The 14,243-nt window shown below is 43.7% G+C and overlaps 1 protein-coding gene and 1 long non-coding RNA gene across 3 annotated transcripts; one reads left to right on the top strand and one right to left on the bottom strand.

Annotated features, from left to right (window-relative positions):
• Positions 1–306: 306 nt before the first annotated feature.
• On the bottom strand, positions 307–4,040 carry LOC139595835 (uncharacterized). The gene is made up of 4 exons (XR_011681142.1): positions 3,901–4,040; positions 3,769–3,824; positions 1,925–2,012; positions 307–481 (listed from the first exon to the last, which is right to left on the bottom strand). It is a non-coding gene; the product is annotated as an uncharacterized lncRNA (long non-coding RNA).
• On the top strand, positions 3,867–8,188 carry CCDC51 (coiled-coil domain containing 51). Of its 2 annotated transcripts, none has more exons than XM_071439561.1 (5): positions 3,867–4,004; positions 5,382–5,619; positions 5,741–6,087; positions 6,410–6,574; positions 7,309–8,188. In XM_071439561.1, exons 3-5 carry the CDS (start codon positions 5,770–5,772, stop codon positions 8,083–8,085), a joined length of 1,260 nt encoding a protein of 419 aa, XP_071295662.1. In that variant the 5' UTR covers positions 3,867–4,004; positions 5,382–5,619; positions 5,741–5,769; the 3' UTR covers positions 8,086–8,188. The 2 variants fall into 2 exon arrangements, with proteins under 2 accessions (XP_071295662.1, XP_071295661.1); XM_071439560.1 differs by lacking the exon at positions 3,867–4,004 and adding an exon at positions 4,112–4,309.
• Positions 8,189–14,243: the final 6,055 nt, after the last annotated feature.

Here is a 14,243-nt window from a genome sequence, read left to right as displayed (position 1 = left end):
GTACAACCCAACTTTTGTTTAAAGAAAACTTAGAGCTCTTAGGAGAGCACATACTGCTATAGCTGCATCTCAAACAACTGCAGCTAGACCTAAGCCTCCAGAATAAAACTGCAGATTTTAACACTCAGGCCCTGACTCCACAGTCAAAAGAGAGGAGAAGTTGAAATTTATTCTCACAAATGACTAACAAATGATCAGAGGCACTCGGGCTGCACAAGGACACACATGGTCGTCAGTAAAAGTTTCATTTCCGGTATAAAACAGTAAAGCCATTTTTAAACAAAACCTACAGGTAAAGAGAAAATATCACATCTTAACAAAAAGGATTTATTGTGGCTAAACAAAATGTACAATGTTTCCCAAATGACAGAGTGTTTTCAAGACTCTCTGAAGTCTGCAGGTCCATTGAGTAACTTGATCACTTCTTACCCTGCAGTTTGATCAAGCTACTTTTTGCCAGACTTCTTTATTCCACCACTGGCTGCCAAAAGAAACAACAAGCTGGTTAGGTGACTGTGACAGAGCTTAGCTCCAAATGCAGTTCCTCATAAAGCTGAATCCCCCCACTAGACAGCCTGCACAGCCCTCGTTCCCACTGGTGAATTGTTTCTGCACGTGTGACTCCTCCTGTGTGGTTTTGATCTCTCACACCTTACTGTGAACAGTGATTTATTTAACATTAGAAATAAGGTTTCTCCTGGAACCAAATATGCCCCCTGATTCTACAATGGAAGAAATATTCCAACAGTTACTTTGTTTCTCCATTGATTATTTCTTATGCAGCAAGAGCAGTCTGGTCAAATCAAAATCAAGACTAAGGGAATAAAAGCTTTTGTGTCCCTACACCAAAGCCCCCAGCTGGGATCAAAGCTCTACAGAAGCAGGTGCTGGAATTCCCTGCAGATTAATGAAGATGCTAAAGTCTAAGACACTAAAGAAAGAACACCAGGTATTGACACAGAAACAAGTGTGGCATTTGTGGTAATTGCTGTTTTTCTCCAGTTGTGTCAGGTATGACCAGTGGGAAGGAAAGAGAACAGCAAGGCTGCACCAAGGCAGACTGCAAGGGCTGAGAGTCAGCAACAGACTCTGCATTGCAACTTGATTCCAACAGCATTGCCCTGCTAAGGCTCTTGGAAATAGGCTGACCCTGCCACAGCAACACAACAGTCCTTACCTGCTTTGGTAAGCATCAGACAAGGGCCAGATGACTGACACTGAGTCTAGACAAGGGCAGGGAAAGAACTCTGAAGAGATCTGTGAGCTCAAGCACCCTACAGAGAATGAGTTTAGGATGTAAGGACAGAACAGAGGCAGGCAGGGTGCACCCTTGAACACCTCTGATGGGACCATGGCAAAAGCTGGAGGAGCAGAAGGCGAGTGCAGAGCCATGTGAGCACTCTGTGACTGTCACTGAGACAGGGATGGCCTCCATGGGCCACAAGCACACACCCTGTGAACTCACTCCATGCCTCAGATATTTTACAGTCACTCAGGAAGAGGGATGGAAGCCAGACTGGCTTCCAGTCACATTTTTATAATGAAGAAATTCATCCTCTCAGAGGACAAGCAATGGATTTTTTAAACTTGGAGGACTGTTGCAAAGCCTACAGGTAATACATCTGAAAAGACTGATTTGCTAAAAAAAGAGCAGAAATGTCCCTGCACATACCAGTGGAATAAGTCAGTGTGCCAGACACAGTGATTTGCCTGCTGAACCAGAACCTGCATCATTTGGGGATGAAAATGCATAGGAAAAAAATAGCCTCTATTTGTTCCATATCATCTATACCTGCCATCAACTTATTTATCTATGTCAAAAAACCCAGAGGCACCTGCCTTTTTATGTCTGTCAAACAAAAACATTAAATTTTTGAAGCCAGCAAGACCCCCATTTCTCCTGCCAGGATGGCACCTCACTTACCCAGGGGACCTTTTCCAGCAGCTTTTGCTTTCATCTCCTCAAGTTTCTTTTGCTCCTCCTTCTGTTTTTGTTTGAATGCCAGATCCGTCTGAAGGAAAGAACAGCAGCATTTTTTAACATCTCTTCCACAGACAAATTCAAAAACAACTGAGAAGCAAGGAAAAACAAATGTACTATTCCAGCAGCAAGAAACACCTGACTGGACCGAGGCAGAATAATGCTAAATATGCAGAACATTGCAAAACTATCACAAAGACCACAAACTGAACTTTAACTCTGTATGTTTGGTCTTCCTGGAATTATTTCTCATTCTGAGATTATGATTCCTCTGACTGATAGATGTTTGCACTAACACCATTCATGAACATACCCTCAGTGACACATGAAGCCCAGCAAACAGGCACTAACAAAAACATTTAGGCTATAAAGAATGTAAATAAAGTAAGGCTAAAGTAAAAGCATATTTTTTTTAAATCCTCCCACATATATGTCATTTCTTCTGGGTTTAATAAATTTGTATTAATTCCAAGCAATCTAATGAGACTGCTGGCAAATTGTGCAGGCAAGGCAGCTATTGAGCCTCCTTGCTGGATGAGCCTCCAAATCCAGGAGAAGTCAGACATACTCTGTCCCTTAGACAGACATTCTTCACAGACACCAAGGCTGAAAAGGACCCAGACTTTTAACTTGGCACTCAGAACTTTGTGGAAACTGAACTGAGGACCTTGATAACTGAGATTCCACAGATTCTTCACCAATCCAGTCCATGGCTCATCTTTACAACTGCAAAGCTTTCCTCTTCTTTCATTAAAGCCTCCCTTGCTGCAATGTAACTGTATTACTTCCCCTACCTACCCCTCACAGAACAGAATATTCTGTTTCTCTCTCCAGGGTTTCCTGTCTCCAGTTGGCTAATGTGTCTTTCCTAGTAAATCAATCCCTCACATTTATCCACTTCTGTGGGGTTTTTCTTGCAAAGTGTTGCTCCCAAATGCTCACAGTATTGCAGAGCTGAGACAAAAATAAATTTTACATCATTTGACACACAAATGTTTCTAACTTGCAGCCTTGTAAGCACTTTATTAGTTCTACCATTTCTTTAACAATAAAGCTTATTTAGAAAGCTATGGGTGTTTTCCTTTTTCAAAGAGGTACTGTATTTGCCTTTTTCCAAATAGTGGCACCTCATCCATCATGCACTATTCTCAGAAATAGGAGCTGACATCCATACTTTAATGTAAGGGTTCAGAGTATCTCTAACATGCAATTCACTAGTACATAATTTAATACATTCACTAGTACTTAATTCATCCAAGCTACACAATAATCCCAGGCTCCTGGGACAGCAGAGATTGACCGAGTTCGGCTCTCAGTCTGATGGTTTGCCAAGGGCATTCCAAGCTGCTCTGACAGCCAGCACTGCTGCATCCACCAGCATGGTGGAACATTGGCGGGATGTCGTCATGGCATCAGAGAAACACAGAATGGCTTGGGTTGGAAGGGACCTTAAAGATCATCTTGTTCCAAAGCCCTGCCATGGGCAGAGAGACCTTCCACAAGCACAGGTTACTCCAAGTTTCGTCCAAGCCAAGACTTCCAGGGATGGGGCAGCCACAGTTTCTCTGGGCTGTGCCAGGGACTCATCACCCTCACAGGCAAGAATATCTTCCTAATATCTAATCTAAACGGCCTCTCTTTCACTTTGAGCCCATTCCCGCTGGTCCTGTCACTGCCTGCTCCTGTAAATGTCGGCAGGAACCCCCGGGCAGCCAGGCCCGCCGGCTCCCTCACGGCCGGGGCTCTCCCGCCGCCGCCGTCGCCACCGGGGCTCTCCCGCCCCCTACCTCATCCAGGTCCTTCGTCTGCTTCTTCGGCTGCTTCAGCGGCTTCTTCTTGCCGCCTGCAAAGACAGAGGGGACAGTGAGGGCCGGGCGGGGCCGGGCGGGCGGCACCGACGGCCCCGGGCCCGGCCTTACCCTCCCGGCCCGACATGGCTCCGCTCGCTCCGCCCGCTCCCGCCGCTCCCGCCGCTTCCGCCGCCGCTTCCGCCGCCGCCGCTTCCGCCGCCGGGCCGGGGCAGGTACGGGGCGCGGCGGGGCCGGGCCGGGGCCGGGGCCGGCCGGGAGGGGAGCGGCGACTCGGCCGGGTCGGTGGAAGGGCCCCCGGGCAGGGACGGGGTCGGTGGTGCGGAGGAAGCCGGCGGCGGGATGCGGGGGCGCCGCGGCAGTGCCGGGTTGCGCTCGGCCCGGCGCGGGAGCGCTGCGGGAGCCGGGGAGCGGAGTCCCGCTGGCCACCGGCTCTGTGTGCGGCAGCTTTTGAGAGTGTGTTTGTCAGAGACGGCAGGCAGAGGAAATGCTTCTTGCGAGGGAGGCAAGAGAGAACCAGGCACGTAATGTCAGGTTAAGCTGTCACAACTTTCTTGTGTCCTCTAAGCTCAGGCTGAGATCACGTTCATCACAGTCTGTGACTGTCTGCGTAGAAATTCTTCTTCAAATCTCAACTTTCTCCCTCTTTTTTTTCTATTCTCCAGTACCCTGAATATTAGGTTAAACTCTTCAGGAAGTAATGCAATTAAGAGAGGGGAATTTTGCACTCTGGAGCAGACAAAATTGAGCTGATGTTTGTTGTGGCCTGCAATGTAGAGTAGGTGTTCAACACTGCTGTTGACAATAGATGTGTGAGTGATGCTGGCAGGAGAGAGAACTTCTTTCATTTCCATGTTCTTGTGGGTTTGATCTTACATGTTATGCATGTAAAACAACTGGTAAGATTTTCATAATGCCACTTGGAGTTATTATTAGTTGTTAGAACTAGTCAGCAGGGGAATGAACCTGTGGTGGTCAGAATTTTCCCGCTGCTTCAGTACTTTTTTGTGGAGATGCCTACATTAACCACCTAAAATTAACAAGGAAATCTGTTTTAAATAAATTTTTAAACTATGCAGCAGCTATCAAGTGTTCTCGGTAATTCATGTTTTCATATTATATTAGTCAAGATCTAATATAGTCATACTCGAATTTCATATAAAACTGGACTGAAAAGTTCTCCAATTTCTAGCTTTTAGAATAATGTGCCTCAGTAGAATTCTAAGATCATATTTAAAATCAGTAGACAGTAAAACATAACTAGCAGCCTGCTTTTGCAGGGTAAGCAAGAATTTTAAGCTAATTTTAAAATGCAGCCCTGTGTGTTAGAATGCTGTATATTCACTGCCTGAGATTTTTCTATTCTTGTGGTTGGTCCTGGTTTTTTATTTTGTCGGCAGTCTCATGGGAGTGCTTGTATTTGGTTCAGCACTTCTGGGTTTTCCCTCTGTCCTTTGTGTTTTTGTCTTTGCATCCTTCAGCACTTCCTGTATCTGTGCAATGTGAGATAAAGAGAATGATCGAGCCACACTTCTTTTTTTATCAAGATTTTGTCCCCTCTCTGCCTTTTTTCCTTTTCTGTTCTTTTGCAGAATTGTGAGTACCTGAGGCACAAACCACATTGTGCAGTCACTGCTCTGCTGAAGCACTGAATTTCTGAATTTCTCTGAAGTTACTCCTGCTGTTACTGGATCTGCACATGATCGCTGCTCACGCCGTGGGTGAATTAGTTGTCAAGAAGCATGAAGCATGGTGGGAGTACTTCCTAACAGAAAATCAGGAATCTGTGGCACAATTGCACTTTGTTGAAAATTTTGGAAAGTTCTCTAGGTGAGCAGTGGTGTAAAAGTAGCAATGGTTTAGCCATTCTTGAATTCATTAGTTTTGGCACACTTGTAGTTGAAGAGCTACCAATCAGCCACACTTCAATAACTTCTCTTCTTCCTTGTAGCACTTTTATTTAGCAATTAAATTCAAGACATGGGGCCTATGAAATACAAATCAAGTGTGTCCTCAGTGTCCTGTGGTCTGCAGTATCACCATTCATTGATGAAGTGGAGTCCCAAAGTGAATTTACACGTGGTGAGGACTTACTGCCCATCGGCGCCCAAGAGGCCCGAAGCCAAGTCTGCAGTGGAAATGGCCATGGGGCTCCTTCATCGGATCACAGAATCTGGGACTGCTATGGGCAAAAACTCCCTCCAAAAAGTGTCTGCAACGTGCAGGAATTGGTGGGACAGATACGAAGAATTTGTTGGAATCAATGAAGTTCGAGAGGCTCAGGGAAAAGTGACAGAGGTAAAGATGGAGATAATGTGGAATTTTTAAAATGATGAATAGAGGTGTATGCAGCATAAACACTGTCTGAGGCAGAAAAGGTTATCCAAGGAGAATTATGTCTTTTTCTGCTTTGGCTGTCTGTGCAGGCACTGTGAATGTGTTCTAGGCTATGCATGTAGTAAATAGAGCTTATCCTCTGAATTGAAATGGAGTAGTGTGTTTTATTTTGTTGGTGGTTTTTTTCCTCCCCCCCGCCCCCCCCAAAAAAAAATTGTATATAATTAGCAATTTAGGTCTGTGTGGTAGTAAGTCTCTAAAATAAATGCTCTTTCTCTCTCAGGCAGAAAATGTCTTTATGATAGCTCGAGGGATAGTACGAGAGGCTCGTGAAAATGTAGAAGCCCAACAGATTAAACTGAAGGAAATTCGGGATCGCTTAGACAGGGTCTCTCGGGATGACACCCAATATTTAGAACTGGCTACTCTGGAACACAGGTTGCTGCAGGTAATTTGTTGGTACTTAAGCATTGGTGAATATGTTGAAAATTTGTGTGCTTTGTTTCCTTCACTAGTGATTGATTGTTTTTGTAGATGCAGTTCAGTTCTGAAGTGATCAAAGTTAATTTCTTAGGGTAGTTGTTTTACTTAGTTGTTATCAATGGTTTGATCCCCTGTGCAAATTTTATATGTTAATGCTAAAGCAGAGTAGTAAATTTGGAGAATCAAACTGAAGATAATGAGCCTAGATAATTAATTGTTGTAGTGGTGACCTGTACATGAGTAGTTAAGAAAAAGCTGCCATTCGATGAATTAACTCTCCATGGGATGAGAGAAACTCTTTCTGGCTAATCCATGGAAATTCTCTCAGCTGCTTTCTGCTGGTGTCTAGAGAAGTTAGCAGGGCTGAAACAGTGAACATTATGGGGAGTGAAAGACCTTGCTCACTCATACCCATTTCCTATCATCATGTGGCAGATTCTCATGTACAGGACCTTCAGCTGTGATTCCTGATAACCTCTTCCATTTCTCAGGCTTAGAATGATGCTTCATTGACTTAAGTAGGATTAATAAAGAAAATCCCACAGGCAAGGGAAAATTTCTGAAAATTCTAATAGATGTTCCAAATTTCCATTCCTTCACCTGCACTGGAGTTTGGGGGTTGGCTTGGGGTTTTTCCTTTAGTATAGACTTTATAGCTTCATATTATACCTTCTCTTTTCATCACTCTATTTCTTGCAGGAAGAGAAGAGGTACCGAGCTGCATATTTAAATGCAGAAGAATCTGAGAGAGAAAAGTTCTCTCTCTTCTCTGCAGCTGTCAGGGAAAGCCACGAGAAGGAACGCACAAGAGCTGAAAAAACAAAGAACTGGTCTATTATTGGCTCTGTGCTGGGAGCTGTTATAGGTGTTCTTGGTTCCACCTATGTCAATCGAGTAAGGCTGCAAGAATTGAAAGTCTTGGTGCTTGAAGCACAAAAGGGCCCAGTAAATTTACAAGAAGCAATCAAAGAACAGGCCTCCAGCCATTACTTGCAGCAGAAAGATCTCAGTGATGTCATAGAAGACCTAAAAAAAGTGCTGCAAACAACAGCATCGAAGGGAGGGAAAGAAGGGGCTTTGTTAACTAGAGAAACCAGGAATGACTCCATAAAAATAGATTCTCTTTTAATGCCTTTAAATGAGCAGCTAAACTACATTAAACAAGTCAGTTCATGTCTGGGGAGTTTACAACAGCAGTTTAACAGTCTGCAGGAAAGTATCACACAGGTGCTGTCTGAGCTGCACAGTGTCAAAGTTGCCATCCAGTCCCGACCTCCAGAAAGAGTGATGCCAAGGCCTGCAGGGGAGGGTAAGGGCCAGGCTGCTGCTGTCAGAGATGTGATTCTGGAGCTGTGTGATACCGAGCGGAGACTGGAAACACAAATCAAGAGAAGTTCTATTTACAGCACTGCACTGACATGTGCTATGTTTGCCATTACTCTGCCTGTACTCTATATCATCCTGAAAGGGAACTGATCCCTAATTAATTGCCACAACTTAGTAGATTAATAAAGGTAAACTTGCACTCTAAGTACCTGGAGTACAAGTCCAAATAAAGCTGCTGTAGTCTTTCTCATTATGCCTTCTCCTGTATATTTGAAATACTTGAAAAGCCTTGCTGCGGGCTCCATGTCAAGTCTCTGTCACACTGTGCTTTTTAACAAGCAAAGGAAATGCCACAGCTTGATCTGTTCATTTCATTCACTGTGTCACTCTTACTGTCTAGTCTTGTGCATCAAAACAGCACCCAAAATGCCCCTCTGAGCCTCAAATTGCATCTACGAGGCCCAAAATGGCCCCTTCAGACCCTGAGTTGTACCCCTGCTTGCTCCCAGTGTCCCACATCACCCCACAATGGTTCCAGTTGTTCCCATCAGACTCTTAACTTGCCCCAATGGTCCCCAGTTTGCATCCCCAGTGGCCCCAGTAGCCCAGGACAAGCCCTGCAGTGTAACCAGGTACATATCCTGGGTACCCTGACCCCCAGATCCCTGTACCCAGCCCCAAGCCACTCTGCAGCCCCCAGCCACCTCCCAGACCCCTTGAGATTCTGGGGTTCAGACAGAGTTATTGCTGAGACAGGCAGGTTCTGGGGCCTGACTCATGAACTGGTGTCCCTCCATCCCCACTGTTCCCCTCTCCCTCAGGTGTGGGCACAAGGAGGAGTCTTCTTCAGTAGCACAGTGCCAGAACTGAGCTGAGGTGAGCCCCCCAAATCCTGCATCCCCTCAGAGCCATCACTGTTCCCCTGTCACCTCCCCCAGGACACCATGAAGTCCTATTACATCTTCACCACCCCACACTGTGGCCACTACTGGAGCAAGTGACATGAACCTCAAGATGGACATGACACAACTGATTAAATATACAGCGATTTTCACTCTGGAGCTGGATTTGTGATTTCCTGTTCAAATTACTCCTTTGCTCTGTCATTGATTTAAATGCCTCGTGTATAATTCTCTGTATTTTGCTCTTTATTTCTTCATAGTTTTGCCATTAGTTCATTCAAAATCATTAGGAGTTATCTTAACAAACAGCTGGATGATGAATTTAAAATACATTGAAGCTACACATGGTAACCTTTTCTGAGGATGGTTTGTCATGAAGTGTCCAAAACATTTCTGAAGCTTCAGCTTTTGTTATTGATGACTACATGTCCCTTCAGGCAGGAAAAGAGGGAAAGGGTCCAGATACAGAGCTGTATTAAGTATGATGGTGTTTATTCTGACAATATAAGCCAATTATGCTTTCTCTGCAGCCTCCTTAACCCGTCATTCCCAAGGTATTTTGTGGTTTCAGCAATCATCTATGGAGCAATCACTTTCTTATCCTGCTCATATCTCACTGGGACTTTCTCCAGGTTTGTTGTTCTGGGGTTTTTTCCTAATCTTGTCCTGCCTGGCAATTGAAATGCTACTCTACAGCAGGTGCTTTTAAGCCAGTACATTAGCAGTGATAGACACAAACTACAAAATAATATTTGGAAAGAAGTGAAAGGTCCAGCTGCCTGTTTTTCCTGGAAGGATGAAAATTGGCTGACTGAGGCTAAACACACTTGCCTGAACAGTTAAACATCAGTATCTGTGTGTGGCCTCACACAAGGTTTCTGGTATGGCTCAGATAAGAAATCATTTTCTCCCTGTGATGGCAGCAGACAGGCAAATCCAGTGTGGAACTCCTGCTTCACAAGCACTTCTGTGGGACCTCTGCAGACAAAGGAGCAGCGTGCTCACTTCATGGTGTAATGCTTCTGTGTGAGCAACTCCCCTGTCTGGTACCCACTGCTGTGGTGGGACTTTCTCCTGCTCTAAGAGAGTTTGAAGTTTTGATTGCAAGCTCCTAAGACTGCAAGATCTTTGGGACAGGGATGTTAGTGGCACCACCTTCATTTGCTATCACTGAGTGCTAATGACAGAATAAAGAAACAAAGTTAGGAATGATCTTTGATGATTCACTACCTGTAAGAGAAATGAAAGTGCAAAAGGTGGTTTTGGGAAGTGCCACTGCTGATTTATACATTGATTATTTAGAGTGTGAAGTGAGTAACAAATATTTGTCAGGGAAGCAGTTTGATCTGCTGGCTTCAGAGCTGGGATAAAAATTCCCATACACTTATCTGTATCAAGAAGTGTGCATACAGATCAATAGAATTTTTGAAATCTATAATATTTCATTTCACAAATATTTTTACAGGTTATATTACTTGTAGGAGCTTGATGAAAATCAGGCAACTGTGTAGTTAAAGGGGAAGGACTAGTACAATGGTTCTATTTGTAATTTGCCACACTAGTCACTGAAAATTTTGTCTGGCTTGGAGTTTGGGGTATTTTTTTAGTTTAACTATATAAACTCGGGCCCGTTACTATAACTGGCTGAATTTTTTATTTGACATCACTGAACATGTGGATTGTGTATATCAGCATGGTTTTTAAATGCTGAAGGTGAGGCAGCTAAACTTGAAAGTCAGGGAGCACTCACTGACTTGTGTTCAGTGGCATCAAAAACAAGCAGAGGTCTGAGGCCAAACTTGTGTACAATAAATGAGAATACAAAACTAAGGGCTGTTTATTGCTCTAAAGAAATATGCTTTTTACCCATTTAAAGAGAGTATTATGATCATTTGTAGCTTTAACTCTATGTATAGATACAGGAAGAAAAAGTCAGTCAAGGACTGTATGAACAGTCAATGAACAGTAGCATACAAATCTGTAATAAATGATTGTTTGAAATAACACCTGAAATTTGAGAAGAGCTGCAAGGTGTATGTATCAAGATGAAAATAACTGGTCATTTGTAGGAAGTTTTGAAGACTCAGGAACAGATCCTGTGTGCAGCTGGCAGAGCTCTGTGTTACAAGTAATTACCATGGCTCACTTAGTTCTGCTCTTCCTTGCTAAATCCTCCTATGTGAAGTGACAGCAGAATAATTTCAATTAGGGAAAAACCCTTGTAATTAACTGTGACTATATAATAATTAGGAGAGAAGATTTAAGTATTCCCTCAATCCTGGATTAATCATCACTCCATTGTGGCAATGATCTAAATGTGTAGCTTGGCACTGCACTGTATGTGCACCCCAAAGCCAGAAGGTGTGGCTGCAGCAGTGGCAGCTGTACCTGAGCTGGCTGAAGGCAATATCCAGGAAGATGCTAAAACATGGGCTATATGTATAATTTTAGTACTTTGTGCTAAACCTTTGTCATGGTAACACAGGCAGCAAATACAGGAGTTTGAACAAAACCAGCGCAGCTGTACAGGGGGTGTTTACCTGGGCACTCAGCTCAGTTCAGGTACATCTGTGATTTATACAAGCACATGACATCTCAGTGCATGTTTCCTGATGATTCAGCCAGGACTAAGTGAATACTTTGAATACTTTTTGCCTGTGCTCTTCAGGTCTATTCTAGTAAATCCCCCCCCTAAAAAAACCAAACCAAAAAGAACCCCACCAAAACCACCCAAAAAAAAAACCCCAAAACCAACTAAGGCAACTAAGGAAACCACACACACCAACCTGCATTCTGTTGTTCTGTTGCATACCTTTGGGTTATTAGAAAGGTTTATAATAGATAGCTGAGTTTCCATTTTGGAATGAGGTCTCTCAGCAGATCCTTTCTTCAATGAATAATTTCTGCTTGCTAAGGCCTTTTGAGACTTGAATTCTTACTCTGTGAGCAAAGACCTCTCTAGGCAGGATGGTTCAGCCAGCCCTGGGCCCCAGTGCTCATCTAAGGGGGATGATGGCTGCAAAATACAGGACTGGTGAGGCCAGGACTGACCTGGGTGCTGTGTGCAGGTCAGAGGAAGGCAGTGCTCATTCAGATTAGTTCCTCTGTCTGGCAAGACACAGAAGCTGAGAGGAGAACCTGGTAAGAGCAACAGGAAGCCCTTTGATAGATATTAACTATAGAAAAATGGGTGGCAGTGGCCTGAGCTTGGCCCTTGCTAAGCTATTTTGGGTTCTTACTGCTCCTTGAGAAACCACCAGTAACTCAAAAGCAAACAGCTTGTGGCTATGGAAATAACTTTGAATGAGGTCACTGCAGACTTCTAACAGTAGGTGCATTCTGAAGAGTTGCCCGTCCTTCCACTCATGAGAGAACTAGAAAATGTTGCTTAAGAACACAGGACAAAAGCAGTTAGATGTCGTGCAACAATCAGGATATGTATTTATTTATTTATTTATTTATTTATTACTACTTGGGTTTTGAATGTTCCAACATTCTAGGATCCTGGTCGGAAGTTGCAGGTGCTCCTGTTGATTTCTTTGTATCTGTTTGTTTGGAAAAGACAGTTCCTTTCACAACATACCTCCTAAAAACAAATACTTCCCTCTTTGTGGAGCAAAGGAGTGGTAGAGATGTCCTGTTTACCTCAGAAAAAGGTTGGAGATTTGCTGTAGGAATGAGGTTTGTGAGCTAGGAAAAGGCAGACAATGCTGGATTTGTCCACATTATATTTAGAACTGTATTTTATTGCCAGATTTTAGCTAGGAAGTTACATTCATGACCTCACTCATAAAGCAAAGAGAAGTGAGATTTCTGGTGCTCGGCAGCTGGATAATCTGAGAAGGTCTGTGCCTAAACACAGCAGCAGAGCTCCAAGATAAAGGGATTGCCACGAGCGTCCCAAGCTTGTTTTGCTGTGTTCTGCAGGGAGAAAGGCAAACCCATGCAAATAGGTGTGTGCTCAGTCTCTTGCTCTACCCCTGAGGTTCTGGGGTGTTGGCTATTTTTTACTCAAAATCAGATCCTTAAACATCAACAGACTGCTGCCAGCAGATCTGTAGGTGCCCAAATGGCCATAACAAATACCTTAATGCTGTTTCTGAATATTTTGACAACTGAAAGCTTGGAAGGAATGGAGTCAGATATGAAGTAGGGCAGATGTAGTTAACCTTCAGCTGGTCCCTGAATTACTGCTCTAAATACACTTTATTCCCAGAAGCTATAGACAGTATTCACATATCCCTTGTGACTTCCTTAACTTGTCTCATCCCCTACTTGGAGGGGAGGAAGAGTAAGAAGGAAATCAAAAGGAGCATAAGCAGCTGCTTGCCTTGTGATTATCATAATAGTTACGTAAGAAACTTAGCTAACCTGCTTAGAACCAGACATTAACAAGAGTTTTTACAGAAAAGCATCCTTTAGGGATTTAAATATACTAAAAACAACACAACAAAACAAACCTTCTGAACAAATGGAAATCAAAAATTGTTTTCATTTGTTCCTCAAAATGTTTGTTCTTTGTGTGACACCATTTTCAGCTGTATAATGTTTGAGAATTAGCTTTTTCTCTAGGGTTGATTGGTTTGTTTGGTTTTTTTTAGGAACTGCAAAATTTTTGTGCAGACTGATAAAAACTCTTCCCAGGAGGGGGAATGGTTAATCCCACAGTGATTTTACAACACCCTTGTCACTCAGAAGGGCTGTAAGAGGGGTGGGAGAGGGGCACTGTAGCATCCCTAAAGTGCACAGAAGCTCTTCTTGCCCTGCTCCTGCTCCCTGCACCAACCCTGCCATGGGACAGAAGGAAAAGCCTCTCCTTTCGAATGTGCTCTCATAGGGGTTTTTGCTGCTTTTTAAGTGAAGCTTGCAGATGTTTTTTACCAGACAGAAGGGGCTGCAGGTTGGGACTGGCTCTGGAGGAAAGGCACAAAGAGGATTAATGTTTTGAGTCAGGAATGGGTTAGAGTAAAGGAAAGTTAGGGGATTTTTTTTTTTTTTTTTTTAATGCTCTTAGTCACCAAAACTGGATTTTGGCAGATGCAATTTGAGTGCAGTTAAAATGTGTCTGATTAGTGAGATGATAATTCAGTGAGCTCTAAGCTAAAGAGGGATCAGTGAGTGGGGTGTGGTAATAGGATGGCTTTTTCTGTGTTGGGAGAAGAACAAGTAAGAGATCATTTCCTCATGGAGCCCTCATGGGCTCTGCACACAGCAGCCTCCAAGGACTCCAGCATAACGAGGGGCCAAGGAGCAAAGGTCCAGAGAGGCAGCCAGCAGTTGCCTCTGAAATAATCCTTCCTTTGGGAGACCATGGTCATGCTGCCAGATCCTGGGGACTGTTCAGCATCTCTAAGCTTTCAGACATATTTTTTCCTTCATAAAATTTGGGGGCTGGGATTAAGAGAG

The sequence above is a fragment of the Agelaius tricolor genome, unplaced genomic scaffold (assembly GCF_023055355.1).
Source record: "Agelaius tricolor isolate 1412-34295 unplaced genomic scaffold, bAgeTri1.0.p SCAF_14, whole genome shotgun sequence".
Classification (NCBI taxonomy): Eukaryota; Metazoa; Chordata; class Aves; order Passeriformes; family Icteridae; genus Agelaius; species Agelaius tricolor.
Note: the sequence above shows the minus strand (reverse complement) of the source record. Positions and strands in the feature narration are given on the sequence as shown.